The 27,984-nt window shown below is 47.0% G+C and overlaps 2 protein-coding genes across 7 annotated transcripts in view; one reads left to right on the top strand and one right to left on the bottom strand.

Moving 5' to 3' along the window:
• The window catches only part of mark4b (MAP/microtubule affinity-regulating kinase 4b), a 34,779-nt gene extending 11,626 nt beyond the window's left edge, over positions 1-23,153 (top strand). Inside the window, exons 4-18 of one of the 6 annotated variants that reach the window (XR_013121588.1) lie at positions 3,834-3,882; positions 4,485-4,550; positions 6,131-6,201; positions 6,412-6,468; positions 6,702-6,938; positions 7,076-7,195; positions 7,312-7,411; positions 7,643-7,752; positions 9,343-9,526; positions 9,821-10,065; positions 11,253-11,356; positions 14,571-14,846; positions 15,856-16,563; positions 17,341-17,377; positions 19,625-19,674. Coding sequence is in view for 5 of the 6 variants with exons in the window: in XM_076976288.1 (XP_076832403.1) it covers positions 3,834-3,882; positions 4,485-4,550; positions 6,131-6,201; positions 6,412-6,468; positions 6,702-6,938; positions 7,076-7,195; positions 7,312-7,411; positions 7,643-7,752; positions 9,343-9,526; positions 9,821-10,065; positions 11,253-11,356; positions 14,571-14,846; positions 15,856-15,938; positions 17,341-17,377; positions 19,625-19,958 (2,073 nt within the window). In the remaining variant the exon portion in view is untranslated. The other 5 variants (XM_076976288.1, XM_076976291.1, XM_076976289.1 and 2 more) reach the window with 5 other exon arrangements.
• ckmb (creatine kinase, muscle b) lies at positions 22,779-26,415 on the bottom strand. Its single transcript, XM_076976306.1, has 7 exons — positions 26,257-26,415; positions 24,869-25,078; positions 24,440-24,594; positions 24,180-24,312; positions 23,771-24,066; positions 23,460-23,649; positions 22,779-23,301 (listed from the first exon to the last, which is right to left on the bottom strand). The coding sequence occupies exons 2-7, from the start codon at positions 25,056-25,058 to the stop codon at positions 23,123-23,125; spliced, it is 1,143 nt and encodes a 380-aa protein (XP_076832421.1). The 5' UTR covers positions 25,059-25,078; positions 26,257-26,415; the 3' UTR covers positions 22,779-23,122.
• Between the last annotated feature and the right edge of the window lie 1,569 nt (positions 26,416-27,984).

Raw genomic sequence — 27,984 nt, 5'->3', positions numbered from 1 at the left:
CGCCGGATTCCCGAGAGCCCCCGGGGCAGGAATGGGGGCAGGAATGGGGGTGATCCTGGTACTCACGGGCCCTGTCAGAGGATTGCTTCTTTAATGAAAGGGAAATGTTTGGGAGAGGGCCGTCGTGAAGGTCTGTGGGGGGTTGGGTATCTCTCATTCGAGTCTGTGCAACCAGGAGCAGCGTTCCAGACAGGCAAACAAAGAGGGCAGCCAAAAGCGGAGGGGAGGCCCCCAGGGGGCTTTGATAAGGGAATGAGATCCTGAGAAAGCAAGTGTATCTGTGTGAGCATCTGCTGCGTGTCCTAGTCGTGATGAAATTTGCCCCAATAAATGAAAGTAGATGCCAGCGGAGGAGATCCCAGTGAAGGAGGAGATCCCAGTGGAGGAGATCCCTGCGGAGGAGATCACAGTGTAGGAGGAGAGTTTTGGGGAGTCCTGGACACAGGGCCGTCCTGGACATGGGGCGTTCCTGGACACGGGGAGGTCCTGGACACAGGGCGGTCCTGGACACAGGGCTGTCCTGGACACGGGGCCGTTCTGGATACAGGGAGGTCCTGGACACGGGGCGGTCCTGGACACAGGGAGGTCCTGGGGAGAGTGCTAAGCCCTTTAGGATTACAGAAGATTACTTCAGCCAGTGTGAATGTGGAGCCAGGAGGACTCTGATGGACAGAGGCTGAGTCACTGCTAGGGCACTCAGACCCTGGCGTGGCTGAATCAGACCCCAGAACCAGGACCAGGAGACGATGCCAGACCGAGCGGGAAAAGGGAACATGTGTACAGAGCACAGCTCAGTTTGTAAATGAAGCCGTTTCTTGGTTATTTCTTCGAATGCAGAATGCAGTTGCGAAACGATTGCGTGCCGATGAATCTCTAAGTCACAGGGTTTTCTCTCCCTGTCAAACGGGCTGGAGTCTCATTTTTGCAGTCAGGTGATCTTTCATTGGCTGGATGTGTGTACTGTGTGTATAATAAAATGCTTTATTGGAGAAGTGTGTATTGCTACTGCAAGGTTGTTATATATGTGGTCTTTGTAGTCATTTCTTTAACCTTGAAATATATCATAGGCATGCATTCATGTTTATGTGAGCTCACACCTGCATACATGTAGAATCAGACATGCATCTACCCACAAACATGCTGATGGTGGCGTTGGGGGGGGGGGGGGGGGGGGGGGGGTGAGAATGGAGGTGAGGCAAAGCAGCAGACGTCACTGTCCATGCAGGACGCCAGGGTAGCAGGAAGAGAAAGGGTGCGACGAAGTTCAGGTCGGGGATTGATTAGTGCTGCCTTGCAGTGGCCTTGGTGCTAGTGGGTGGAGAGGGAGGTTGAGGAAGAGGGCCACACTGCCCCCTGCCTCCCCACCGCTAATGGAGTCCTCATCCTGGTACGACCGGCAGGGCCCGGGGGAGGGGCTGGGGATCTCAGCCCAGACAGACGGGGGGATGTGGGGGCAGCTTCAACTCCAGGTCGCCATGGTAACGCTGACGTGGAGCCAGCGTCTGGGAAATGAACCAGGAAGGCTTGCGTGTGGGGGGGGGCGGGGGTGGGGGGGGTTGGGGAGGGGCCGCTGTCAGGCAGGCTTATGTGATTATCAGCTTGAGATCTCAGGTAAACAGCCAATGCGCTTGCCTCCACGATTCAATAGGAGCGAATGCCAAGGAACACTGTGTCTACAGACGCGTGTGTTTGCCGAGGGAGTGCGGATCGGTGGCGTGTTCACCGCTGCCTTTCTGTGGGCCCCACAAGTCAGTGCGGCTTCACAGGCTTTTCTCCTGCTGGTCACTGTGCTGGCAGTAATGGTCTCAACATTTATGGCCATTATGTAATAGACCTGCACCTCACTGTGTGTGTGTGTGTGTGTGTGTGTGTGTGTGTGTGTGTGTACATAATCATACATGTGTGACGTAGGAAGATTAGCAGATTTGAGCAGATGTCATTTACACTGTGTCCTGTGAAAGCTTTAACGCTCCACGGTTCGTGGACGCTCCTCTGGAGTGTCTCTCGGCCTCACTGTTATAGTGAATGTCCTCACCACAGACCCAATCATTCAACTGAGTGACCCATTGTACTGCAGACGGATTTTACTAGCTTCCATTACAGTGAAACTCTTTCTCCTTTGCACTGAGAAGTGTTATTCCAACCCCTTTTCTAAGTGAGCATCGTGACAACAAGATTGTGATCTGTCTGATGTAAATAAGGAACAGGCCTACTCCAATACCGGTCAGGTGTGTTTTGATGCGAGGTAGCGTGTTTGGGAGTCTGCATTCACAGACAGCAGTTACGTCTAAAGCCAGTGAGCATTTAGGCTAACAAAGAGCTGCTATTTTGGGCATCGAAAGAGCACCATCATTGACTGAGCAGCGTTGTCAATGGGGAATTACCATTAGCAGAGTAATGTAATCCAGGACTCGGCTTTGTGTCCGGAAAACGGGCTCTTTGGTGTTCAGAGAGGGCAGGAGTGGAAAAGCAGTTAGCCAAGCGAGAGTGAAACATTGTTAAAACAATGTCAGAGATCTCCTGGGAAGGTTTTCTCTCGCTCGCTGTCAGCCGATGTAGAAACAAACGGAGCAGGAAAGACAGAAATGTGGACACCTGACAAACTCTTCCTGAGTTATGCAATGGCCTTCTTGTCTGTAAGGCAGGAGCCTACATTAGCTGTGGAACTAAACCCTACATGTGAAGATGTGTAAAGACAGGATGCCGATGCCATCCAGAGAGTGAACCCCGCGTCCTGCTGTCATGGCCTGCTGTCTGTGTAGTTGTCCATCAATGTGCAGCTCTGTCGGTTTCTGTCTCTTGTCTTGTTTCTCTTTCATTTTATATCCTTTTCTGTTGCCGTGTGTATGTTCCACTCTGTCTAGCGTGTGTTTGCTTCCCTCTCTCTCTTTCTCCCTCTCTGTCTCCCAGGGTGACAGTGTGTGTTTTGGGGAGGAATGACCACTAATGATGCCATGTGGCCGTTCAACCTTCAGCACATTCCTCTCTCTCTCTCTCTCTCTCTCTCTCTCTCTCTCTCTCTCTCTCTCTCTCTCTCTCTCTCTCTCTCTCTCTCTCTCTCTCTTCCTTCAGGACCCCTGAGATGCTTGATTAGTGAGCTGGTCTGGATAGTGGAGCTACATGTGTTCATAAGCCATCAACATAAGTGACATTATGAATCAGCGGATTTTCCCCCTAGTTACCAGCTGCACTGTATCTCACTCCTTCCAATACACTCGTGGGTTTGGGGCTGAAGTCTCCGCCACTGTGTTTTCCTGACCGACTGTGTTAACATTTTTATAACTAGTCATTTCTAATTTATAACTAGTCATTTCTAAATGTCATAGTTCTAACTGCAACTGAAAGCTTCCAGTGCAGATCGCAGTGCTGGTTAAGTGACATCTGGTTTGTTAAGTGACGTTTGGTTTGTTAAGTGACGTCTGGTTTGTAATGTGTTGGCTGGTTTGTTAAGTGACGTCTGGTTTGTTAAGTGACGTCTGGTTTGTTAAATGACGTCTGGTTTGTAATGTGTTGGCTGGTTTGTTAAGTGACGTCTGGTTTGTTAAGTGACGTCTGGTTTGTTAAGTGACGTCTGGTTTGTTAAGTGACGTCTGGTTTGTTAAGTGACGTCTGGTTTGTAATGTGTTGGCTGGTTTGTTAAGTGACGTCTGGTTTGTTAAGTGACGTCTGGTTTGTTAAGTGACGTCTGGTTTGTTAAGTGACGTTTGGTTTGTTAAGTGACGTCTGGTTTGTAATGTGTTGGCTGGTTTGTTAAGTGACGTCTGGTTTGTTAAGTGACGTCTGGTTTGTTAAATGACGTCTGGTTTGTAATGTGATGTCTATGTTTCTTGCAGCTCTTCCGAGAGGTGCGAATCATGAAAGGACTGAACCACCCAAACATAGGTGAGTGGTGGTCAACTCCATCTCCTGAAGGTGTGCATGTGTGTGTCATGTTTATGTGTTTGTGGTGTGTGTGTGTGTGTGTGTGTGTGTGTGTGTGTGCGTGTGCGTTTGGTTTTTACGGTGAGATCCTGTGACCGCGAACTTACGAGGGAGGGGCGGATGACAGCACAAAAACATTCCTACGGTGCGGTCTGATACAAGTGCACGAATGATGCCTTTGCCTGCATATCTTAGACTCACACAGCACATGTTGGCCTTTTGTGTTGAGTGTAAGTTAAGCATGCACAGGCAACATCCGTAAACTTGCCCCATACCGCAGCGTAGGAATGTTTCCGTAATTCGCCCCAGGCTCGTGCTGTCACGATCATGGCGGTTCTTATCATACTGGTTCTAGTGCACTGGGATCGTTGATTGCTTAATTGTGTGCTGTTAACTATAGTAACCGCACAAAACGGACACTCAGTTTTAGACATTGTCTTCTGTAGAGTGTGCCAATCAGTACAGAAGCTTTTCTGCACACAGCTTCCGTTCTGGATCAGGTAGTACTTACTATCTTTATGAGATTTATTTTCTGAATTGTCTTATCCATATTTTTTTCACAGTTCAACTCTTTGAGGTGATTGAAACGGAGAAGACGTTGTATCTTATTATGGAGTACGCTAGTGGTGGTAAGGAACTCCCAGGTCCTACAAACGCTCAGAGAGCAAATGTAAAGTCATGATAAACTCCAGTCTTTCATTAGAACTGAGTGTCTGAGAACTGAGTCGGCCCTTGATTGTAGTGATCGTGTAAGGCTGCTCTAAATCTTTTTAGACATTTCCATGTTTTTTCCTGCAATTAAGACTTTTTTTAAACTATAGTCCACAGAAATTGCAAGTCCTCGCCTGCAAACACACATACTGCATCCTTCCTTTATAACCCACGCATGTACCCTCCAGCTCAAACGTGAACAGACGTGTATTCAGACCAATCACCTCACTCGCTCTGCGCACACACACTCACATGTTACACATGCATCTGTCCCATCAGTCAGCTGTCCTCCTCTCTCTCTCCCCCTCTCTCCTCTCTCTCCCATCTCTCTCCCATCTCTCTCTCTCTCCTCTCACCCTCTTCTCTCCCCTCCCTCCCCTCTCTCTCTCTCTCCCCTCTCCCCTCTCTCTCTCTCTCCCCTCTCTCCCCTCTCTCTCTCTCTCTCTCCCCTCTCTCTCTCTCTCTCTCTCCCCTCTCTCCCCCTCTCTCTCTCTCTCTCCCCTCTCTCCCCCTCTCTCCTCTCTCTCCCATCTCTCTCTCCTCTCACCCTCTTCTCTTCCATCACTCCCTTCTCTCCCCTCTCCTCTCTCTCTCTCTCTCTCTCTCTCCTCTCTCTCCCATCTCTCTCTCTCTCCTCTCACCCTCTTCTCTCCCATCACTCCCCTCTCTCCCCTCTCTCTCTCTCTCTCTCTCTCTCTCTCTCTCTCTCTCTCTCTCTCTCCCCTCCTCCACAGTCGACTCATTCTCTCCACCCTCTGCTATTCTTACCCAAGTGAAGCTTCTGTTAACTCCACTGTAGCTCCCCCACTGCGGTGCCCGCTCCCAGGCAGACTGGTGGGCTGTTGGGCTGGCTGGCTGATGGGCTGTTGGGCTGGCTGGCTGACGGGCTGATGGGCTGTTGGGCTGGCCGGCTGACGGGCTGTTGGGCTGGCAAGCTGATGGGTTTTTCAGCCCATGCACTTGCCCAGTACCAATGACGCGCCCCTGGCTGTGCCACATGCATGCACACAAAACCCTGTTCTAGCTACTAGCGGCCTGTCTTCTCTCTTCCCCTGCCATGCTCCTAAACACGCCCCTGAACACGCCCCTGAACACGCCCCTAAACATCCTGCTCTACATCTCTCTTTCATAGCACTTTCTTGAGAATCATGACTGTATTCTTCTTATTATTATCTTCTTATTTTTATGAGTGCTGCTAAATCATAGGGCTTTGAATTTGAATCATATGAATCTTTTTACATATTTCATCTGCAATTAATAAATGTTATTACATTTATATATGTGATTTACTGTTTTGCACTAAGGTGTGATTGTTATTGATTGTGATTATAAATGAGGATTATTATTTCTCATTTTTTTAACACTCAAATTTAGCTGTTTTGTTTACATGTGAGTAACATGTACTCTGCATCCTCTCTCTCTCTCCCTCTCTCTCTCTCTGTGTCTCTCTCTCTCTCTGTCTCTCTCTCCCTCTCTCTCTCTGTTCACCTCACCACAGGTGAAGTGTTTGACTACCTCGTGGCCCATGGGAGAATGAAAGAGAAGGAAGCTCGGGCTAAATTTCGGCAGGTGAGACACTGGTGTCTGCTGCCTGGCCCTTGAAGCCTGGCTGAAGTCACCTTCCTTTTTCAGCACGACTGTTTAAATACACATCCTGTTTTTGGACTCTGTTTTGTAGGGAGTATCAAAGGTTCTCATTGTGAACACGCCCTTCGGTGTTCTGTAAGGAGGAGTTAAGGTTAACTGTCGTGCTAATGGTGATCGTCGATCTGTTTACAGATCGTGTCCGCAGTTCACTACTGTCATCAGAAGAACATAGTTCACAGGGACCTGAAGGTATTGATTCCACCGCCGTCTGTCTGCCCTCAGTTAGCATTCAAGGTGTCATTCCAGGTCACCAGTACATCAGATCCTGCATGACTCTTCCATTGTTCTCTCTCTCTCTCTCTCTCTCTCTCTCTCTCTCTCTCTCTCTCTCTCTCTCTCTCACTCACTCACTCACTCTCTCTCTCTCTCTCTCTTTCTCTCTCTTTCTTCTGACATTCTCTCTCTCTCTCCTTCTCCCTCAGGCAGAGAACCTTCTGCTCGACGCGGATTCCAACATCAAGATCGCCGACTTCGGCTTCAGCAACGAGTTCACGGCGGGCAGCAAGCTGGACACGTTCTGCGGCAGCCCGCCGTACGCCGCGCCCGAACTCTTCCAGGGGAAGAAGTACGACGGGCCGGAGGTGGACGTGTGGAGCCTGGGGGTCATCCTGTACACGCTGGTCAGCGGCTCGCTGCCCTTCGACGGCCAGAACCTCAAGGTGGAGCGGCTCTGCCTTCCGTTCACCTCGCACTTTCATTCCGCGGGGCTTTTCCGTGTGTTGTCGGCGATGTGTTCCCCGGCGTGCCCGGGTGGTGTCTGCTCGGACAGGGCGCTGACCTCCTTGTCGTCCCACAGGAGCTGCGTGAGCGCGTGCTCCGGGGGAAGTATCGCGTGCCGTTCTACATGTCCACCGACTGCGAGGGCATCCTCCGCCGCTTCCTGGTGCTCAACCCCAGCAAACGCTGCACCCTAGAGGTGGGGAGGACTCACTGCAGGCCACAGGCCCCCACGCCGCAGTCTAAGCTCGAGCAGCCGTGAGCAGCGCTGCCTTTCCTGGGTGACCTGAACGTGTCTGTCTTGGTCTTCCACAGCAAATCATGAAGGATAAGTGGATGAATGTCGGATACGATGGTGACGAGCTGAAGCCACACGTGGAACCCGTGGAGGACCACAATGACTCGGAGCGGATAGGTGAGAAGTCCACAAACGTCCTCCTGACCCACTGACCTGTTCCTGATCTAACATATCCTGGTTTAAACATATTTGGTACTCCTGGAGTTCTTCAGTAGATCATGGATCATGGTGATTGGCTGGAGTCTAAACAAAGCAAAGTGTGACGGATCTGATTTTTACGGTTCCATTTTTTTAAAGACCATCCTCTTAGCGAGTCCTCTCTGTTTGTTTTCTCTCCCTACACCACAGAGGTCATGGTAGGGATGGGTTACACACGCGAGGAGATCAGAGAAGCTCTGAGCACTCAGAAGTACAACGAGATCACCTCCACCTACCTCCTGCTTGGCCGCAAAGGCGAGGTGCGATGCTGGGATGTCCTGGATGTGTGTGTGTGTGTGTGTGTGTGTGTGTGTGTGTGTGTGTGTGTGTGTGTGTGTGTGTGTGAGTGTGTGTGAGTGTGTGTGTGTGAGTGTGTGTGTGAGTGTGTGTGTGTTAGGGCTGCCATGATTAGTCGACTAGTCACGACTATGTCGACTACTAAAATAGTCGACGACTACTTTATTAGTCGATGCGTCGTTTTTTTTCCTCTCCAAACTGCTGCGACAGTTTCCACTGCTGCGTCTGCGTTTCTGTCCTTGACGCACATGCGCAGTAGTGGAAACCGGGGTAGACAGTTGACGACATCCCAGGACGTTATACAGACAGGTTCTGGTATCATGGCTACCCGGCTACGGAACTCAAAAGTGCGGGATAATTTTCCGTAGTCGGGTTCCGAAACGCGTGCAATATCTGCAAGGCAGAACTTGCCTTCCATGGCAGCACAACCGCGATGTACGAGCACCTGAAGCATGTTGTGGCTAATTGTGACAACAATGATGAATAGGGACCGTCATCTCTTCTGTAATCTAAATTGCTAGTTAGCTGCTAAAGTTACCATAAACAGAGCGTTAACTTAGTACTTACTTATCGCAGGGTTGCCAACTTTTCAAGATCACGTATTATATCGCGATCGATTGCCAGTGGTTGTCGCCAGAGCGAACTAGTAACTCATTGAATCATAGATGTGGATCAGAGGTAAATAAACTAGATTTTTTTTTCGGCGTGAGATATCGGATGTGTGGTGTGTGAGCGTGTGAAGACGGTCAAATGCGTGTGTCTCACTCTCAATGCGTGAGAGTTGGCAACCCTGCTTATCGTAACTGTAAAAGTTAACATTAGTGATGGCGATTTGTTTCATTAGCCTTAGCACGCATTCGTGTATTTTCTGTAACGTCAGTGAGACCAAAACTTTATTTTTGTGAATAACTCCTTAGTTTCAGGTCCCTACCTAATTTGATTTAAATGTAACGAAGTTTGATGCCAGAGACTAATGAAAGAAAGAAAAACCAAAAAAAAAAATTCTTTATTAATGTAGGCCTATTTATTTTTGTGTTTTTTAAGGCAGTGCCTTATCCTTATTTTAATAATTGTTTGTTGCAACAAGCTGCATATTTCATTAAAGGTTTAATGAACTATGATCTTAATTGTTTTTATTTTTAGTTATAGCTGAAATCTAATGATGGTTATATAATAGCAGTTGCATTCTAGTGTATGTTTTATATTCAATTAACGTACAATCCGACTAGTCGACTAATCGTAAAAATTAATCGGTGATTAGTCGACTATTAAAATAATCGTTTGTGGCAGCCCTAGTGTGTGTGTGTGAGAGTGTGTGTGTGTGTGTGTGTGTGTGTGTTGTTTGCAAAGCCATTACAGCGATGGTGATTGCTAAGACCAGTTTTGTTTTGTTTTTTATTTTGTGTGTGTGTGTGAGTGAGTGTATGTGTGTGTGAGTGTGAGTGTGTGTTCGTGTGTGTGTGTGTGTGTGTGTGTGTGTGTGTGTGTGTGTGTGTGTGTGTGTGCGTTTGTTCAGTTTAAATATTCTCACCCATGCCCGTCATCCTCCACAGGACGGCAGCGAGTCCCGGTCAAGCAGTAGTCTATCCCTGGCGCGGGTGCGACCCAGTCCGATAACCAATGGTACCAGTAAACATTCCTCCACCTCCTCGGCCAGCTCCACCTCAGCCACCGCCCACAGCAAAACCCAGCGCAGTGCCTCCTCCTACCACCGTCAGAGGAGGCACAGTGACTTCTGTGAGTCTCTGTTCTCCACGTTCTTCTGTTCATTCATGATACAGAGAGATAACCAGTAACTCAACAGCTGCAAACCGGTTCAGCCTGAGATCGTAGGTGATACGTCCCTCTGCTGACATTCGAGAAATAATTGCCCGTTTAAGTTATGAACAGCTGAAGCATTTTTATTTGTTTCAGTCATTCGTGTTCGGGAAGCCCTGTCCTGACACCCAGCACGCTCTAGCTTAAAGTCCCGCAGTAAATCTACCAGGATGTCTGACTGTGTTTCCCATCTCGCCCCGGGACGCGTGCCAGGTGGCCCTGCCGTGCCCACGGCCCACCCCAAACGCAGCCCCACGGCGGCGGCCGCTGCGGTCGCTGGGGCGGGGGCGGGGCCTGGGTCTGGGGAGGCGGAGCTGAAGGAGGAGCGTCTGGTGGCGCGCAAGTCCAGCACGGCGGGCAGCCGCGGCGTCCCGCCCTCCAGCCCCATGGTCAGCACGGCCAGCAACCCAAACAAGGCCGAGATCCCCGACCGACGGAAGGACGTCCCTGTCACACCGGTGAGCACCACGCACGGAAAAACACCCCCACCTGCCTAAACACCCCCACCTGCCTAAACACCCCCACCTGCCTGTGCGGAGAGGCGCTCGGCAGCTAAGTTCCTTTATCCGGACACAGCAGCTGTGAACATAATATTGATAGTAAAGACACAAACATGTAGTGCACATGCGGGGTCAAGATTCTGGAGCTGATAACCAGTACAATATGACCTGCGGTAGATGGAATGCATTTAACCTGTGTCGTGTTTGCATAATACATTTCACCTGTGTCTGTGGTGTTTGTATTATGACTTTCACCTGTGGCTGTGGTGTTTGTATGATGTGTTACACCTGTGTCTGTGGTGTTTGTATTATGTGTTACACCTGTGTCTGTGGTGTTTGTATTATGACTTTCACCTGTGTCTGTGGTGTTTGTATGATGTGTTTCACCTGTGTCTGTGGTGTTTGTATTATGTGTTTCACCTGTGTCTGTGGTGTTTGTATGATGTGTTACACCTGTATCTGTGGTGTTTGTATGATGTGTTTCACCTGTGTCTGTGGTGTTTGTATTATGTGTTACACCTGTGTCTGTGATGTTTGTATTATGTGTTACACCTGTGTCTGTGGTGTTTGTATTATGTGTTTCACCTGTGTCTGTGGTGTTTGTATGATGTGTTTCACCTGTGTCTGTGGTGTTTGTATTATGTGTTTCACCTGTGTCTGTGGTGTTTGTATGATGTGTTTCACCTGTGTCTGTGGTGTTTGTATGATGTGTTTCACCTGTGTCTGTGGTGTTTGTATGATGTGTTACACCTGTGTCTGTGGTGTTTGTATGATGTGTTACACCTGTGTCTGTGGTGTTTGTATTATGTGCTGTGGTGTTTGTATGATGTGTTTCACCTGTGTCTGTGGTGTTTGTATGATGTGTTACACCTGTGTCTGTGGTGTTTGTATTATGTGTTACACCTGTGTCTGTGATGTTTGTATTATGTGCTACACCTGTGTCTGTGGTGTTTGTATTATGTGTTTCACCTGTGTCTGTGGTGTTTGTATGATGTGTTTCACCTGTGTCTGTGGTGTTTGTATTATGTGTTTCACCTGTGTCTGTGGTGTTTGTATGATGTGTTTCACCTGTGTCTGTGGTGTTTGTATGATGTGTTTCACCTGTTTCCATGTTGCTTGATCATTACTTTGTTTTTGTTCTTCAGAATAACATCCCAGCAAGTGCCATGACCCGCAGAAACACATATGTATGCACAGACCGCTCCAGCATGGATAGACACTCCTTACTACAGAACGGCAAGGAGAACAGGTACTGTGTGTGTGGGTATGGGTGTGTGCGGGTGTGTGCGGGTGTGTGTGGGTATGGGTGTGTGTGGGTAAGGGTGTGTGTGGGTATGGGTGTGTGTGGGTGCGGGTGTGTGTGGGTGTGTACGGGTGTGTGTGGGTGTGTACGGGTGTGTGTGGGTGGGTATGGGTGTGTGCGGGTGTGTGTGGGTATGGGTGTGTGTGGGTATGGGTGTGTGCGGGTGTGTGTGGGTATGGGTGTGTGTGGGTATGGGTGTGTGCGGGTGTGTGTGGGTATGGGTGTGTGTGGGTATGGGTGTGTGTGGGTATGGGTGTGTGTGGGTATGGGTGTGTGCGGGTGTGTGTGGGTATGGGTGTGTATGGGTAAGGGTGTGTGTGGGTATGGGTGTGTGTGTGGGTATGGGTGTGTGTGGGTATGGGTGTGTGTGGGTAAGGGTGTGTGTGGGTATGGGTGTGTGTGGGTATGGGTGTGTGCGGGTGTGTGCGGGTAAGGGTGTGTGTGGGTATGGGTGTGTGTGGGTATGGGTGTGTGTGGGTAAGAGTGTGTGTGGGTGTGTGTGGGTATGGGTGTGTGCGGGTGTGTGTGGGTATGGGTGTGTGTGGGTGTGTGTGGGTATGGGTGTGTGTGGGTAAGGGTGTGTGTGGGTATGGGTGTGTGTGGGTATGGGTGTGTGTGGGTATGATGGGTGTGTGTGGGTAAGGGTGTGTGTGGGTATGGGTGTGTGTGGGTGCACATACGTATATGTACATGGATCTGTTGATTTGGGTTTCTGTGCTTCCTTGGTGGAAATTGATATTCTTGGATTCCAAAGTGTGATTCTACAGGTGACCAAGAACTAGTCGAAATGCTTGAATGTAGTAATAATGTTCTTACTGATTTGCTTATCTACAAGGCAGCGGGTCTGTGGTTAGAGTTCCACAAATGGATGTGCCATCTGAGTGGAGTGGAAAGAGCACTTTCATTCAGTGTGTGCATGACTGAACCCACATAGATTAGCTGTACGGTTCTAGTCTGAATCATACAGGAAGTGAACGTGGAACTGGCCGCCAGCTTTTATGAAGGTCAGCCCGGGCTGGCTGTGGGCCTCTGGGTGTGGGAACTCAACGCTGCGTTACGTACCCTGGAGGGTGGGAAAGCTCCGGGGGGTGATGGCCTCCCTGTGAAGTTTCACAAAGACCTTCTGGACCTTACTGGGTGAAGACGTCCTGTCTGTTCTCGGTGAGGCTGAGAGGGTGTCTTGCCAACATGTCGTAGGAAAGCAAACTTCTATCAAATATTCAGGATGTTAAGATCACGTGACCGAGGAGTCTTCTCCTGTGTATGGACCTTCGTGTTTTCTGCAGAACCCTGGTTGAGAGACTTGACTAGGCCTACTGTATGCCAGGCATGTCAGAGATATTTGTGTGATTCAGGATGTTTTGGACATTTAGGAAAGCGCTGACCTATAGTGTGGAACATCATAAGCTTTGACAAACCTTCAAAGCATTTGTCTTCATCTCGTTGTAATGATCTGAGTATTGCATCAGGACATTCAGTGTGTGCTGAAAATATGTGTTTGGGGTGCCTCTCTGGGTGACCCGAGGTTGTGCATTGTTTGGGTATCTGTGCTCTCCTGCTCTTCAACTGGGGCAGGTGTGTTAACTACCCTACCTCCAGGGCAGGTGTGTTAACTACCAGGGCAGTTTATTAACCCTACCCGCTGGGATAGTTTGGAAAACAGATGTGATTAAGTAGTTGTCCGTTTTATTGGGGAAAAACTTGTGATGGTGAAAATGTGGGTAGAGATGTAGAGATCACATCTTTTCTGAGATCACATCTTTAGAGATCATTACTGTGTAAACAGGTGTGGCCTCATTATTTTGCTAACTGATGGGTTTATGCTGGCTGTGATTCTGTTCTTTAGGGCCCCAGGATAACGATGCTTGAACATATTACCCCTTATATAGTGGACCGTTCTAAAGTGTAGGGTTTGTTTATATGTATTAACCTTGAAAGGACTCGTTCTTTCTTTTGGGTGCTGTACAAATCCCTGGTTAAAGGGCCACACAATGACCAGACAACTTTAGTTCAAATGTGTTAAATAATGTTCAATGGGAGGACAGACACAGTGTGAAGGTGCAAGCATGCAGTTGCTGGGGAAACAGAACTGGTTTCCAGGGTGCAGTACAGTCGGCACTGCACACGCAGACTGATCTCCGGTGGAGGTTTTTATGGGCCTGTGACTGTTCATGCATCCATGTCTGCGATCGGTCCAAATGTCTGATGCACGCTTGTTTTTTTTTTTGGAATGTGCTAGACCTACATGTCGTGCTTCAAAAATGATTTGAAAAACATTTAAGGTCAATGGTTTATGCTTTATTTTCATTTTTTGAAGCAGGTTATAAAAAAAAGACGAAGTGTCAGCTACTTGCGTGTTTAGTTGTGCAGACAAAAATTTGCTATTTGCAATTTGAGCAGGAACAGATCTCGTCACCAAATATTTCCATAATTTGTAGCTCTTGTGAAATCTAGATTCACTTTTATAAAAACATGACAAGTATAGAGGTGGTTTAACTCTTCTAGTACAAATAAGAGGGCTTTGAGCTCCTCAGAACCCCTCTAGGTGCTATAAAGACATCATTTGTTCTATGGCGGTGGGGGAGCTAAATTAGTAACTATGTTTCTAAGGACAGAAAGAGAAGTATGTTAAGTGTTCTGGTAAAGGGGATGTATTTACTGGACTGTTTGAATAAAGGTCCCTGTAAAAATCCCATAGAAAGAGCCTCTTTTCCTCTCACCATCTCTCACAGTCTTTCTCTATCTCACTTGGTGTGAGTGTCGACATTCACACGGAACCCACCAGAACATCACAGTCTCCTGCTCTCCGGTCCGACGTGCGGGGCCCAGGGCTGATTGTGGCCTGGTACAGAGCTTCCATACAGTGAGAGAAACCGAGAGAATGAGATACAGAAAGTGAAGGAGAGAACGTGAGAGAGAAAGTGAGCCTTCATAACTGAGTGACTCAGCATGCTACATTCACATTTCACAGAAACCAGGCAGCCGGACTCGCTGAGGGCCCCATCTGCTCTGATATCTGATCCCTTCCCTGCAGGCTTGTTATTGCACTCTGCGTGTGATGTACTGTTGACAAAAGTGCTCCCTCCCTCTCTCTCTCTCTCTCTCTCTCTCTCTCTCTCTCTCTCTCTCTCTCTCTCTCTCTCTCTGTCTGTCACTCCAGCTCCATCTCGCACCGTTTACCTCCAGCGTCGCCTTCCACGCACAGCATCAGCGGTGCCAGCGTGGCCACGCCCACCTCGGCCGAGCGCTCACGCCTCACGCGGGGCACCACCGTCCGCAGCACCTTCCACGGCGGCCAGCTCCGCGAGCGTCGCACGCCCACGCACGCCCCGCCCGCCTCCCCCACCCTCTCCCACGACGCCAGCCCCCTGCCCCACGCCCGCACCCGGGCCACCTCCAACCTCTTCAGCAAGCTGACCTCCAAGCTCACGCGCAGGTAACGGGAGAGAACAGAACCCCCACCACCTCCCCCCCCCCCCCCCCGCGGCAGCATGGGGACCCACGCAGAGACACTCAAAGCGCGCAGGCTTTAGCTGATGGACCCGAGACTTGAAATGTGCTTCTGAAAGGCTGTCGTCGGTCTCAGCCGTACTGTATGTGTGTGCCATACGGGACTGTTCATTTCATATAATCCAAGGCCGCGTCTTCCGGGTGTCGTGTCAGCGAGACGTGATAATCAGCGGACACGTTTCCTTCTACCCGTTGCTGAGTGAAATGTAAAAGAACGGGTGTAGAATTTAGCTGAGAGTTTATAGATTTGGGGAAATGTTGACTTGTGTGTAACGTTCTGCTAGATTTGTAGTGAATTCATTCCTGCTCTATTGTCCAAAGCACAAATGCGTCTGAACCCTTGATTGAAGCATTCGTAAACATGAATAGTCCAGGCTCGGTGAGAGACGGCTAAAGATCTCAAGAACTTGACTCAAAATAGCTGCCGATCTGTGGAATTGTATTCAAGTAAAATGCCTGGACAAATGTTGCCTGTTGCCAGTCGATGAAGCTAGGACCTGTTACATAAAATCTAGAGTGATTCTTTGATTTCTTGGAAGAAACCTTTTACGGTTTGATTAAGCATGTCTACAAGATGTCTGCTAGAGTTTGATTATGCATTTCCAAAGCCAACTGATTCAGATACCCTTCATGTAAGAGAGCTTCCTCTGTCTTTTACACTGCAGTAAGTCTTCCTCTAGCGTCTGTATCCGCTAATAGATTCTAACACCCCTTCACACTGGTCCACGTGTCTCTTCTTCTCACACTCGGCTGTGGTTGGTTGGGTGCTCTGTGTCTTTCATTTTTTTGCTTGTTTTTTCTTTAACAAACAGCTGCATCTTATTCCTCTGTCAACTCTCCTGCCTTCTCTCTCTCTCTCTCTCTCTCTCTCTCTTTCTCTCTCTCTCCCTCTCTCTCCTCCTGCTTTTTCTTCCTTTTCCCTCTCCATCTCCCAGGGTCAATCTTGACCCCACTAAGCGTCAGAGCTCAAACAAGTCCGTCTCGGGCTGCCCTCTGCCACACGGATCAAAAGCAGTTAGTAAGTCTTCTTCCCATCTCACACCCCCCGCCCCCTTCTATTCTCTTCCTCCTCCGTCTGTCCCGCCGTCCTGCACTGCTGGAGTTGGGTTGCAGCGCTCCCCCTTGTGGCCATTACGAGAAGCGCTTGCAATTACAACAGGAAATGCATGCGACACGTTGTCCGCTGCACTTTGCAGGGGCTTTGAGCTTTATGTAGATGGCTCGTGTGTGATTACCGAGGGGCTCTCTGCCCAGTGTCCTGCATCCATCTGTTTAATTGAGGTTTATTCATCTTATTCATCTCCACCACATGCGGCTCACTCACAGACCTGTGCCGGTCCAAGCTCGGCCTGCTGCGTGTCATGACTGATCACGTGACTCCTTTGTGAAAAGCCCTATTGAGACATGAATCTGTGATGTCATACCCCTCACTTGCTCTCCCTCTGGGCAGGTCCAGAGGCTTAAGACATCCAGTGACAGGCTTCTAGTGAACGATTTCTATCTGGTGTTATGACACACAATAAATGTGGCACATTTGACAGGAGCGCACAATGTCCAGTGTCCGATTTCAGTCGAGATTAGACTGATGTGAGCAGCTTGCTGCCTTCACAAGGCTCTCGTCCACAGCTTGAGGCTGACAAGAGGTGAGCGTTTGCATCTGCATGAAGGGGTAATCTAAGAGCTTACAGGTGCCGCGACAGAGAAAGGAGAACGCATCATGGCCTGGTGAACAGCCCTTCCACAGGCCGTGATGGTCTTCTGCTTTGTCATGGTCCCTGAAAGTTCGGTAAAGGATTGTGGTTGCTGCTTTGAGCTTTGGCGCCCTCAGGTGGCAGCAGGTGAAAGCGCATCTCGTACAGATCTCCATGTGTAGGGCTTCACTCTGTCGTGTGAACTGTCAGGTCATTTTGAATCAAGTAATAAATGTTTGTGTCTGTTTAGCTCTGATTGTTCATTTGAAATGTTATTCATTTTAGATATTATATAGACCACTAATATTTGGTTCATTTGGGAGAGTCGTTTTCTAAAGTTATGACAAGTCTCAAGCGTACTGCCACTAATCCATAAATTTTGCTGTCAATAGTATGTTCTTACGTAACTGCTTGATTTCATGGTCGTTGTTGTTTTTTCATTTGTTCATTTCATCGTTCTGGCAGGATGCTGTAGTTATGTCCCATTCTTTTAAAAGCATCCCTGATGTCAGCATGTGGTTTCTTGGTTTCCACTGTATGCCGTTTGCTCTGTTGTGATGTGTGTGGACTGCTTTTGTGAGGATGTTATCATGGCCCTTCACCACCTAGGGAGGGTTTACAATGTGAGCTTCCTTGATTGGTGGATTGAGTGGAGTGGGCGTGGCATCCTCTTTCATCCTATCAGCTAATTCCTAATGCAAGCCTTTGTCTTCCTCTTGAGGGTCACAGACGAACCTGAGAGAGGGTGCAGATCTCCGGTCACAAGGTGAGTTCGGGATCCTCAGTTTTCTTCTAATTCGTCCTCTCAGAATTAGAATTAGAATTAAGCAGTGCACCCGTTAGGATAAGACATTTTAACTGTTCATAACTTTAACTTAGATGCTTAAAAGGTAACTGAATCGGTAAAAAAAAAGCTTTTTCCCATAACGTTTATAGATACGAATATATATATACGTATATAGCTTAATAGCTTAACGTATATAGCTTACCTGAAGATGATATAAAATTTTAGCTTTCTCCACACAGGTTTTTTCAAAACCATTTGAAAAACGTTTTTAAAATCTAGAATCTCTATTCATAGTGCTTCTTGATCTTTAGCTACGAACTGTGTGTGCAAAACTGCCTCTAACTATTCAAAGTGATTTTCTCCACCTCCCTTGCAAAGCCCCAGAAGCAAAATATCAGGTTAAAAACACCAGGTAACGTCTGCCTCGTGCTTGGCCTCCGTGCAGCTCGGACGTGACCTGTGCACAAGCATATAGTAGTGTTGACTGTGTGCACTTTACGTGGCGTGCACTAATTAAACTTTAGGATAGACCCCCCTCCCCTCATCTGTCCTGCCCTTTTTAACCTGTAATAGCGTACAGTTCCCCTGCGAGTTACAGGTGTTGCTTGAAATTGAAACCCCGTAGTTTGGACATTCCTTGGAAGACCCGTTCATTTCCATCACCCCCCTTGCGTGTTTTTATTTAAGGACATGCTTGAATTTAATGAACTCATAGTGTCCATCTGTAGTTCCACACTACCTGCCTGCTGGTGTCATGCACTGCACCTTCACCATGTGACTGAGAACAAGCGTGCTTCGGAGTCTGTGCTGTCGACCAAACGTGTTTGTGTTCGTAGATTAAGTCAAATTGAGTTAACGTGCTTAAATGCAGCTACACAAACGCAACACCATGTCTGTGAAGCGTTTGTGGTGCACGGGAGAGAAACGAAGACGTATTGACTGAAGGAGAAGAGAAGCAGTCGAGTGGTTGGAACTCGCTGTCTTAACCTGTTTAGAAATTACTACCTTAACATTAACTAAACGAATTACAGACATGGACAAATGTGTTGAAACCCTTCCATAAGAAAAGAGGAACCTGCAGTTTTCTGAAAGAACTTGACACTGACAAAACTAATTGGTGATTGTTTTTTTACAGCATTTAATCAATTCAGTTGCTTTTTGATTCAACGAAATATTTTAAATAATAAAAATAGGTCAAAAGTGCCATCACCCATAACACATTTTTTTGTAGCGTTTAGAGGCAATCGCTGCAAACTGTAGCACGCGTTGAGATGTGTCTGTCTGTGTTGGGCCGTTCTTGGGTCGTTTGGTCGTTATCCTGTTGGAGAACTCATGAACTGTAGTTGAGACAGAGCTTTCTGGCACTGGGCTGTATGTTTTGCTCAAGAAGGTCTCAATGGTCTTGATATCATTGTGCTCTGCACAGATTCAAAGTGCCCCAGTTTTCCTCTGGCAGCCATGTTCCAAGGTCCCAGGGACCTTACGTTTCTGATGAATATTTGAAACTAGACACGGCAACGTCAGACTGCTTAGGAACGGTCTCATAGCTTTTTAACTCACTTGTCTACAAAGTCCGTACTGATCTCTCAGACAAATCTCCTTTACCTTTAAGATTGAACATCTTTAAAGATATTTATTAAAGAAATATCATGTCTTTATACACCTGTGCAGGCCATTTTCTAATATCTTTGTGGGGAAAGCAAATCTTGGTCTCTTTTTGTACTTTGCTTTATTCTGATATATGGAAGGCATGCAGTTACATTTGAGACAAGGATTCTTTCGTTGAGATATGAGTCCCAACAAATTTGTCCATGTCTGTGCATCTGTAAAACAAATAGTTGAAATCTGAACTTGAAATCATCACACCCAAATTCTGAAGTTAAGTATTTACTTAAATTATCTTACTTAAATTCTCATATAATGATGTTAATGATGACTTAAGCAATACCAAATATTCAGTGGTCATCCACGGGCTCTCAAGAACTCCAGTGCCTGCTATAAGGTATCAAGTAAAAGTGAATTAAGTCTAACCATTAATGTCAGAGCATGTTAGCTTGTTCAATTCTGCTCATAAATATATTCTCATATATATTTCTATCTCCCTTCCTCTCTCCACCCACATACACATCACCTCAAACTGCCCCCCACCCCCTTCGCCTCCCGTCATTTCACGTCCATTGCCCCCTCCCCCCTCCCCCGAATCTCCTCCCTTCTCTTCCTTCGCAGTCGCCATCTACCTGGGCATCAAAAAGCGCCAGAGCCCCGGACCCCCCGATGCGGCTGGGATGTGAGGGTACGGAGCCCGCGGGACCCCGCCGACGTGGTGCTGTCGCTGCGGGAGGCGGCGCAGGGTTGTGGGTGCCAGGTGCACCAGGCCGGGCCCTTCCTCCTCTCCTGCACGCACGGGGCCGCCGGGTCCCGGGTGGCGTTCGAGGCCGAGGTGTGCCACCTGCCCGCCGGCCCCACGGACACCAGCGGCGTCCGCTTCAAGCGCCTGTGGGGGGCGCCGCTCGCCTTCCGGGATATCGCCACCAAAGTGTCCAAAGAGCTGGAACTCTAAGGGTGTCTTGGTGGGAGGGGCTAGGCAGAGGCACGATGATGCAACAATGGGCAGCAGGCAGAGGAAGTGCCCGCCCCTTGAACCTAGGCTCCACCCCTGCCTTCTCTAAGCCTACACAGACACTAAAACACACCCAAACACAAAAGCCTTGTGCCTGCTACAGACAAGTCCTGCTGAGAAAACTCCCTTTCCCGCTGACATTTAGTGGGTGTCTTAGCCAAGTTCTATTCAAGTTTTTTCCAGACATTTGTTTTCTGTACATTGTCCCAGCTCTTTGTGTTTTTTTTTCCTATTAACAGCTGCTATTTAAATCATTTTGGATTCATGTTTTATTTGCAACAAAAACCTACATTTTTTAAGTTTTACCCCCTCCATCTTGAACTCATCAGTTATGAAACAGATGTCCCGAGGGCCTGCACTCTGTGTCTGTGGGTTCTTGTTTTTATTATTATGATTATTAACACTTTCCCGTGTGAAAAGCTGCCTAACCACAGGAGTAACGGCTGTCAAACGGGCGTAAAGTCCGTCTGAGCTGCCGGTGTGGGAGGGAGCGGCTGATCTTCTGAGCCACTAACCTTGTAGCCTTCCTCTGGTGTTTCTCCTGCATTTCTGCAGTTTTTCTTTTTATCCTTCATCGTTGTACAGTAGCACTTTAGGATTGAGTTGGCATCACTTTGAAGTACATTTTCCCTGTCGAATGGTACAGTGCACCCGTCGTGCCAAGTCAGTAACTCTGTTTTTCTTCTGTAAGTATTATGCTGGTAAGGAGCCTCTGTCATTTGGTAAAAACAGGAGCTGCACGGACACAACCGCCATTTTCCACTGATTTGATACGAATCCATTATCTTTAAACACCGCTGCATCTCCCCAGAAGAGCTCTGCACTGTGCATGTTTGGTTAGTACATTTGTATGAAACCCTGGACTGTGCGGACCTCCCTGTAGCTTCGGGGTAATCTGGGAGTCGTAGATGTACTATTTTTGATAATGTGATGAGAAGGGTTGGGGTGCTAAAATATGTCTGCCAAATTAGCCTACGATAAGTTCTCAGTACTGTTCATTGTAAATGACCTTGTTTGTACTCTTAGCTCAAAGTGCCCCTTTAAATTACTGTCATTATTACGTTTTGCTGTGATTGGTCATTTGAGTAATGTCTGAATGTTGGACTGACCACACTGTATCCCTCCGTAAGGACAGCTGTAGCTACCCAGTTCCTGTGAGCACCATTCTACAGTGATTTGAAAAGGCACAAGGGCTATCTGTAGAGATGTATGCGCCATGATTTGATTGAACAGTTTGCAAACCATTGAAAGAGTTATTGTTGTATTGTCTCTCACGACCGTACCAGATCCGATTTTCTTGAGTTACATAAACTTGAATCATTGCTGTATCAGTTTCTGTGTCCCAGTTTGGAAGATCTAAACACTCAACCGATTCTGTCCTTCTGTCTAAAGCACCGTAGTAAAGTCTCCTGGATTCATTCTTCACCAGTGACAGTACTGCTGTCATTGCAGTGACACCACTACAGTTGCACCTGTCACTCTTAAGAGGTCTAGAGAACGATCCCTTGGGTATTTTAATGCTAGAGACAGAATCTCTGTGTTAGCCTTCTTTTCCAGATTGTATGAGGTCACTGATCATCACACTATTCACAGTTCATCTGATTGTAGTCCTTAAAGATCTGTCACCCTGTTGACTCAGAGTATGCCAGTATGAACTATTCGTAGTCACATGTGACCTATGCTGTGTCTTTCTTTATCCTATCATATTCGCAACCCATTAAAACTGAATTTAATTAATGGTTAACAGATTAGCTGCTGTTCTGAACTGTAGAAGAGGTGAGCGTAGTCTTGGCACTCTAGCAGCTGATGGATGCCTGCACGTCCAGGATTTTACAACGCAAATTTAGTCAAATATATATGAAACCGGTAAGCTTCAAGAAAATGAAACAATTGATTTACTACAGAAGAGATTAAAATAACTGCTAATGACCAGTGAACGCCTGATAAAGACACTTTGTACTCCCAGAACATGTGTGTGGGTGTATTAATGTACATGGATGTGTGTGTGATTGTGTGTGTGTCTGTGTGACGGGAGTTTACTGTAGTGTGTCCTCAATCAGATGGTAAAAGGCAGGTTATGCATTTTTGAAAACACTGTGTAGTTTTTGGTCTGTTATTGGTTTAAAATGTTAAGTAGTCTTAGGTGGTTGGAGTCAGTTATTACAATAAATACTTAATCTTCGACTTTGTAAGACATAGATTAGCCTCTCCTGGTCACACAGCAAAACACCATGTCATGACATTGCAGTATAAAGTAGCATTAGACACCCAAAAAGGTTTTTTGTTTTTTTGTGCTGATTTTCCTAAATCTTCACTCCTCAACTACATGCAACATTTCACTATTTATTTTCTCAATATTTATGCAATTTGTGATGGATTGGGGAGGTAAGACCTGGTTAAGATGTCTTGGCTAGTGAGACATCATCGGTTTGCGTTAGCAATCATGCCCCCTTGAGGTCAATAACCACTTCCTGTCTCTCCTCCTGCTAAGATGACTCATTGCTTAAATATGTACAATTGTGTAGAAAAAGTAAATTATGATTGGTTAGTTTTGTTATTTTGAAAGTCTTAGATTGTTTCTGCCTTTAAATGTATAGAAAGGGGAATGTCAGATGAATAAACTCATTGAGTTTAGAAAATGCCTTATCAATTGCATTTTGTGCAGTATTAGAATTTTTACTAACGTTTCATTCTCACTGTGCATGATGACTAAGGGGTTTACAAGAAAACATCCGTGTATCCAGATGAAGTCACACCACCTTGATTGTTACATGGGGCTTTTATTTACTCATTTGTACAACCAAAAAAAATGTTTCGGTGAAGACAGCATAAGCAGAGTTTCCCCAGCTATGCGGCAGTTTGATCCCAGGATGTTACAGAAAGAATGGGAAAAGAAAAGAAAGATGGCAGGGATGACAGGAAAAAGAAATGGAAAAAGGGAAGAAAAAAGGTGACAGGAAAGAGAAAAAGGAAGAGAGGGAGCAGAGTGGAGTGTCTCTTGGAAATGTCAGGCGAGAGCGTTTCTCCTGCTTGCGTTGCATGAAGGGCGAAGGTTACTCGTTAGAACAAATACAAAAAAAAAAAAAAGAAGCGCTACTCCGACTTTACTTCTGGGCGGGGATCATGTCATCGATGGACTCGCCCTTCTCAAGTTTCTTCTCCATCTCGATCATGAGCTTGACGCCATCGACCACCAGCTGCACCTGCTGTACTTCGGAGGAACCCAGGCGGTCAGCGTTGGAGATGTCGAACACGCCGCCGACAGAGGCTGTGTCAACACCACCTGGACGAGACGTGAAAAGTGGAGATGAAGCTACAGGCCTACTCAAGGATCTCTTGAGTATTTGTTAGCACTGAAAACCGGTCCTTCGAGACGTGGAGTAGGACGTGGCTGGTCAGGAAGCGCCGTTCGAGTGGGTATGGCGTTTCGGCGCAACATACCTGTGCCACGCTTCTGTAGACGGAGTCTGGTGAGGATCTCCTCGAACTTGGCGTGTGTGCTGAGTTTGGGCAGCTTGACGTGCACGCCACCGCGCAGGCCTGTGCCGAGGTTTGAGGGGCAGGTCAAGATGAAGCCCAGATGCTCGTTCCACATGAATCCGTGGTTGTGCTTCTTGAAGACCTCCTCAATCTACTCAAGAGTAGGACAAAGAAACTGACTTCTCAGACATTCAGGCTACTATTTAATAAGAATATGCTATTATTATTATTATGTGATAAGTCTTTCAAGGTTTTGAATATCCGGTTCTTACCTTGTTCAGGCCAACACAGAACCTCTTGAAGACCTCCTTCATGTTGCCACCCTTCTGCATGGAGATCACACGCAGATGATCCTCCTCGTTCACCCAGACCAAGAAGGTCTTGTTGTCGTTGTGAAAGATGCCTCTTGCATCGGGCCAGTCACGGGCCATGCCGGACGCCAGCAGCAGAGGGGAGACGGGCTTGTCAAACAGGAAGTGGTCGGCGATCAGCTGATCCTGCTCCTTCTCGGTCATGTCCTTCAGAGGGTAGTACTTGCCCTTGAATTCGCCGTCCAGGGCGGTCATAGCTGTGAGGAGAAGGTGCCACAGTCTGCTTGGATGGCTCGCTGTAGAGCAGCTGGTCTACATGGGTGGGTTTGTCCCATATTTAGCTGGCGGTAGCTGGATGACTTAGACTCACCCTCGATGGACAGTTTCTCCACAGCCCTACGCTCGCCACGGCTGTTGTGGGGGGGGAGGGTGTAGCCCTTGATGCTACGTCCAGTACGCACACGGCTGCTCATGACGTAGTTGGGGTCCAGATCATCACCACCCTAAGAAGAATAAAGGGATGCCTTATCTTACCAAGGATTTTGGGAAAACAAGTTATGTATTTTAGGATCGGTTTGATTCCCCCCCATTACAGCTAAAAAAAAAGATTTTCACAAAGTGCTTCCACACCTTCAGGTTCTCCCAGTTCAGATCAGTGTGGTGCTTGTCAGTGGCCTTGTAACCACCATGACGGTCGGAGATGACTGGATCAAGGAGATCCTTGAAGACCTCATAGGACTCCTCATCACCGGCCACACAGCCCACAGTCATGATGAAAGGATGACCTAGGAACGGGAAGATGCATTTGCAGGTGCCAACGACTCACATAAATGCAGTGGAGTTGAAATGTCACTGAGTGCAGTGCATCCCCTACTGGAATTTACTGCATGTAATAAAAAAAAACCCAAAATAACTTCTACAGCTGAGTATCTTAACTGAATTGTTTGCAAAGCCATTACAGCAATGGTGATTGCTAAGACCAGTTTTGTTTTGTTTTGTTTTTTATTTTGTGTGTGTGTGTGTGTGTGTGTGTGTGTGTGTGCGCATTTTCATTCTTACCAGGGTTGTCCACACCAGTCTGGATGATGTCATCCAGAGTGAAGCCACTTGGGGTGGACTTGCTCCTCAGTTTTTCATAGATTTCCTTGGTCAGGGCCTTGGCCATGTGGTTGTTGTGGAGGGAGAGGTCCGGGTACTCGTCCTCCAGAGTAAACTTCATCTTATAGTCGTTGTGGCAGTTCTTGGTCATGATTGCACCTGTTGATTGATCTGTTCAGAAACAAACCACACCGGAGAACACAGCCATCATGGTGTATTCTTCTGCTACACAGAAAAGTGAAAGGAAAACTATCCCTTTTCTTTAGAAAAAAAAAGAGATTATTATTTGATTCAAAAAGGACATGCCATACTAGTTTTCTGAGCAAAAATGCTGGAAGTAGCTCTGTGCTTCTCTTAACAGTTAGGGCTAGCATGTTTTGTGACTTGTTCAACCCTCGTTTCACTGTAACTAGTGGTCTAACTGTAACATTGGCTTCATATTACCCCATAAAGTGGTGTGAGACAAGATTTGTGTGTGCTTAAAGGTATCGGACAGCACAAGATATTTTTAGCACGCCTGCCAAATCTTCACTCCACATACCATATATACCACTCTGGTTTCCAGAGGGGGGCAGGAGGGGGGGCAACTAGTTGGAACTAGATAGTCTAGTGAGCGAGGCTGTTTTTTTTTTTTTACCCCAAACTGAACCAAACCAACTATGCAATATCAAAAACCTTATCACAGAATGAAAACCTAAATGCTCCTGACAACACAGAATGACCTGAAATGCATAATTAACGTTTATCCCAGTATTCGTGCTCTTTGCTTTATGCTGCACGCATATTGTGTTTCAAAAGAGGATCGTGTGCCTGCACACATTAAAACAGACTCTAAATCAGTCTCACCGTGGTGCCCTTCTTGCTACAACAGCTGACCTTGCAAGCAGGTGTCACACACAGGGCTAATTCCAGCCACATGCAGCACTCTGTTCTACAACCATTGCACAGATTTAGATGAAACCTTTCTACACTCTGTACTCTGTACACCTCTGTACCTGCTTGAAACATTTTATCATTCTCTTCATGAACAAAATGGCTTAGCGTTTTCAAAATCCCAATATTCAAAATTCCAATATTCAAAATTCCAATTTTCAAAATTCCAAGAGAGCAAGTCCAGAAAAAAAAGGCAGACAATTTCAAACCACATTTAAGGTTCCACACTGCAGATGCTGAAGAGAGTTTAACCATTTTGTTGAGGAAAAAAAAAAAACGGAAAGTAACTTCAATTCAAAAACATTTAAAAACTTTCTTTAAATGTACATTTTTGATGCAGAAGCTTTTTATATTTCACCACAATATATTTCCCATTTCCCACCCAATTTGATCTGTAGAGCCACTGTTGCGTTTACCTGCACGAGAGAAAGAGGTAACAGTCCTTGGGATCAGAGCCTGTCCACCAAAGCCAATGTAGGGGTTGCCCAACTTTGCAACACGTCAGACCTTGGCTTATATACTCAGATGCTCAGTGCTCATTGGCTGATCATTGTTTGCAGGCTCTAAGCCCATTGGAGAGTAGCACTTGATGGCAAGTTTAGGTTCTAAAAGGAAAGAACCCACATCACAACACCCGAGACAGGGGGACAGCTGTCCCCTCCCTTTAGCAGTGGCCTGTCCCCTTCTTCTCTGTGGTTGCTCTGGAAACTGAGAGGCTCACAGAGAAACAACAGAGGTGCAAAATCCACTTCCTGTCTGCCAGGTTATGTAAACGTTTACGTGTCTGCGTGGATCCCACTGGTGGATCCTTTAACTGGAGAAGTCTGATTCCTGGAACTGGAATGAATGCATATTCAACCAGCAATCACCACAATCAACCAACATATTAAGTAATCTTTGTGTTTTTCTCAAAAACATAGGAAACATACTGGTAAATGCTAAGAATGCCACACCACTCTATCCTAAGGGAGGTTAATGTATTTATAATGAAAATTCGTAGAAGACATTGGACTGCTGACAAAGCTCTTTTTTAATGGGCCTTCTTACAACATGACGAATTACATCAGTCATATTACAGTGGAAAAACTGTAATAATTCTGCATAACAAATGCATTTCTATGTTAAGTAAAATACCCTGGGCACTTAAGTGCTATTCAGGGTTGGAAGTCAGAGGTGAGGCCTTACACTTACTGTGATCAGGACTGACCTCAGGAGTGCAGCCTCACCCCCTGTTGACCTCTAGTGGATCAGGTCTTCACTCGCTCCATATCATTGCTTAAGATCTCATCTCACTGCTGCATCATGACTGTTTACTGTACCGTGACTTAAAACCTTAGTGGGTATGGAGGGTGTAGAGGGGGTGTGGTGGGTGTGGAGAGTTTGACGGGTGTGGAAGGTGTCAGAGTGTGGAGAGTATGGAGGGTGTAGGTGGTGTAGAGGGTGTGAGGGTGCAGGGAGGGTGTAGAGGGTGTGGGGAGAGTGTGACAGGTGTGCAAGTGTGGAGAGTGTAGAGAGTGTGGGGAGGGTGCAAGGGTGTGGGGAGGGTGTGGGGAAAGTGTGTAGGTGTGGGGAGGGTGTAGAGGCCAGGACTTGTCTAGGCCAGGATCTGCCACCAAAATTAGCAACCAACGGAGCCCAGCTGCCTGGTACTGAGTGAGGACAGTTACATAAGAAACTGTTGCTGTTACACTCAAGGTTGGGAGAGGGTGGCACCTGATTGTGTGGGGGTCACCATCTGTAGCTACACTGCTCCAGTGAAATAGAGGCCATGCATTGTACTGATGACTTTCGAAGATTTATTTTCTCTCTTAGATACTCAGGCACAAACACATAAGCACCACAAATGTGTTGAAGTTGACTATGATTACTCAAAATGCAACATCTTTCCATTTAAATGGATTAATCTCATTCATAAATCTAAAACAAACACAGGGTAATGACCATGCACTGTTATTTTGGGGCTGCAAGTATTTTCTCTTCATCTGTGTTGGCTCTGACGAAATCTGATCATGTGACCAGTGGCACGTCCCATTAAATAAAACTGTTACATGAAGAGTACCTAATTTTTAAACAACTAATTCTTTAAAAAGCAACATTTTTGGACACACTGTCAATGTTATTTTCAGCTTAATCAATTAACAATT

This window comes from Brachyhypopomus gauderio, chromosome 16 (assembly GCF_052324685.1).
Source record: "Brachyhypopomus gauderio isolate BG-103 chromosome 16, BGAUD_0.2, whole genome shotgun sequence".
In the NCBI taxonomy this organism is placed as follows: domain Eukaryota; kingdom Metazoa; phylum Chordata; class Actinopteri; order Gymnotiformes; family Hypopomidae; genus Brachyhypopomus; species Brachyhypopomus gauderio.
The sequence above is the reverse complement of the archived record's forward strand: the minus strand, read 5'-3'. Positions and strand labels throughout refer to the sequence as shown.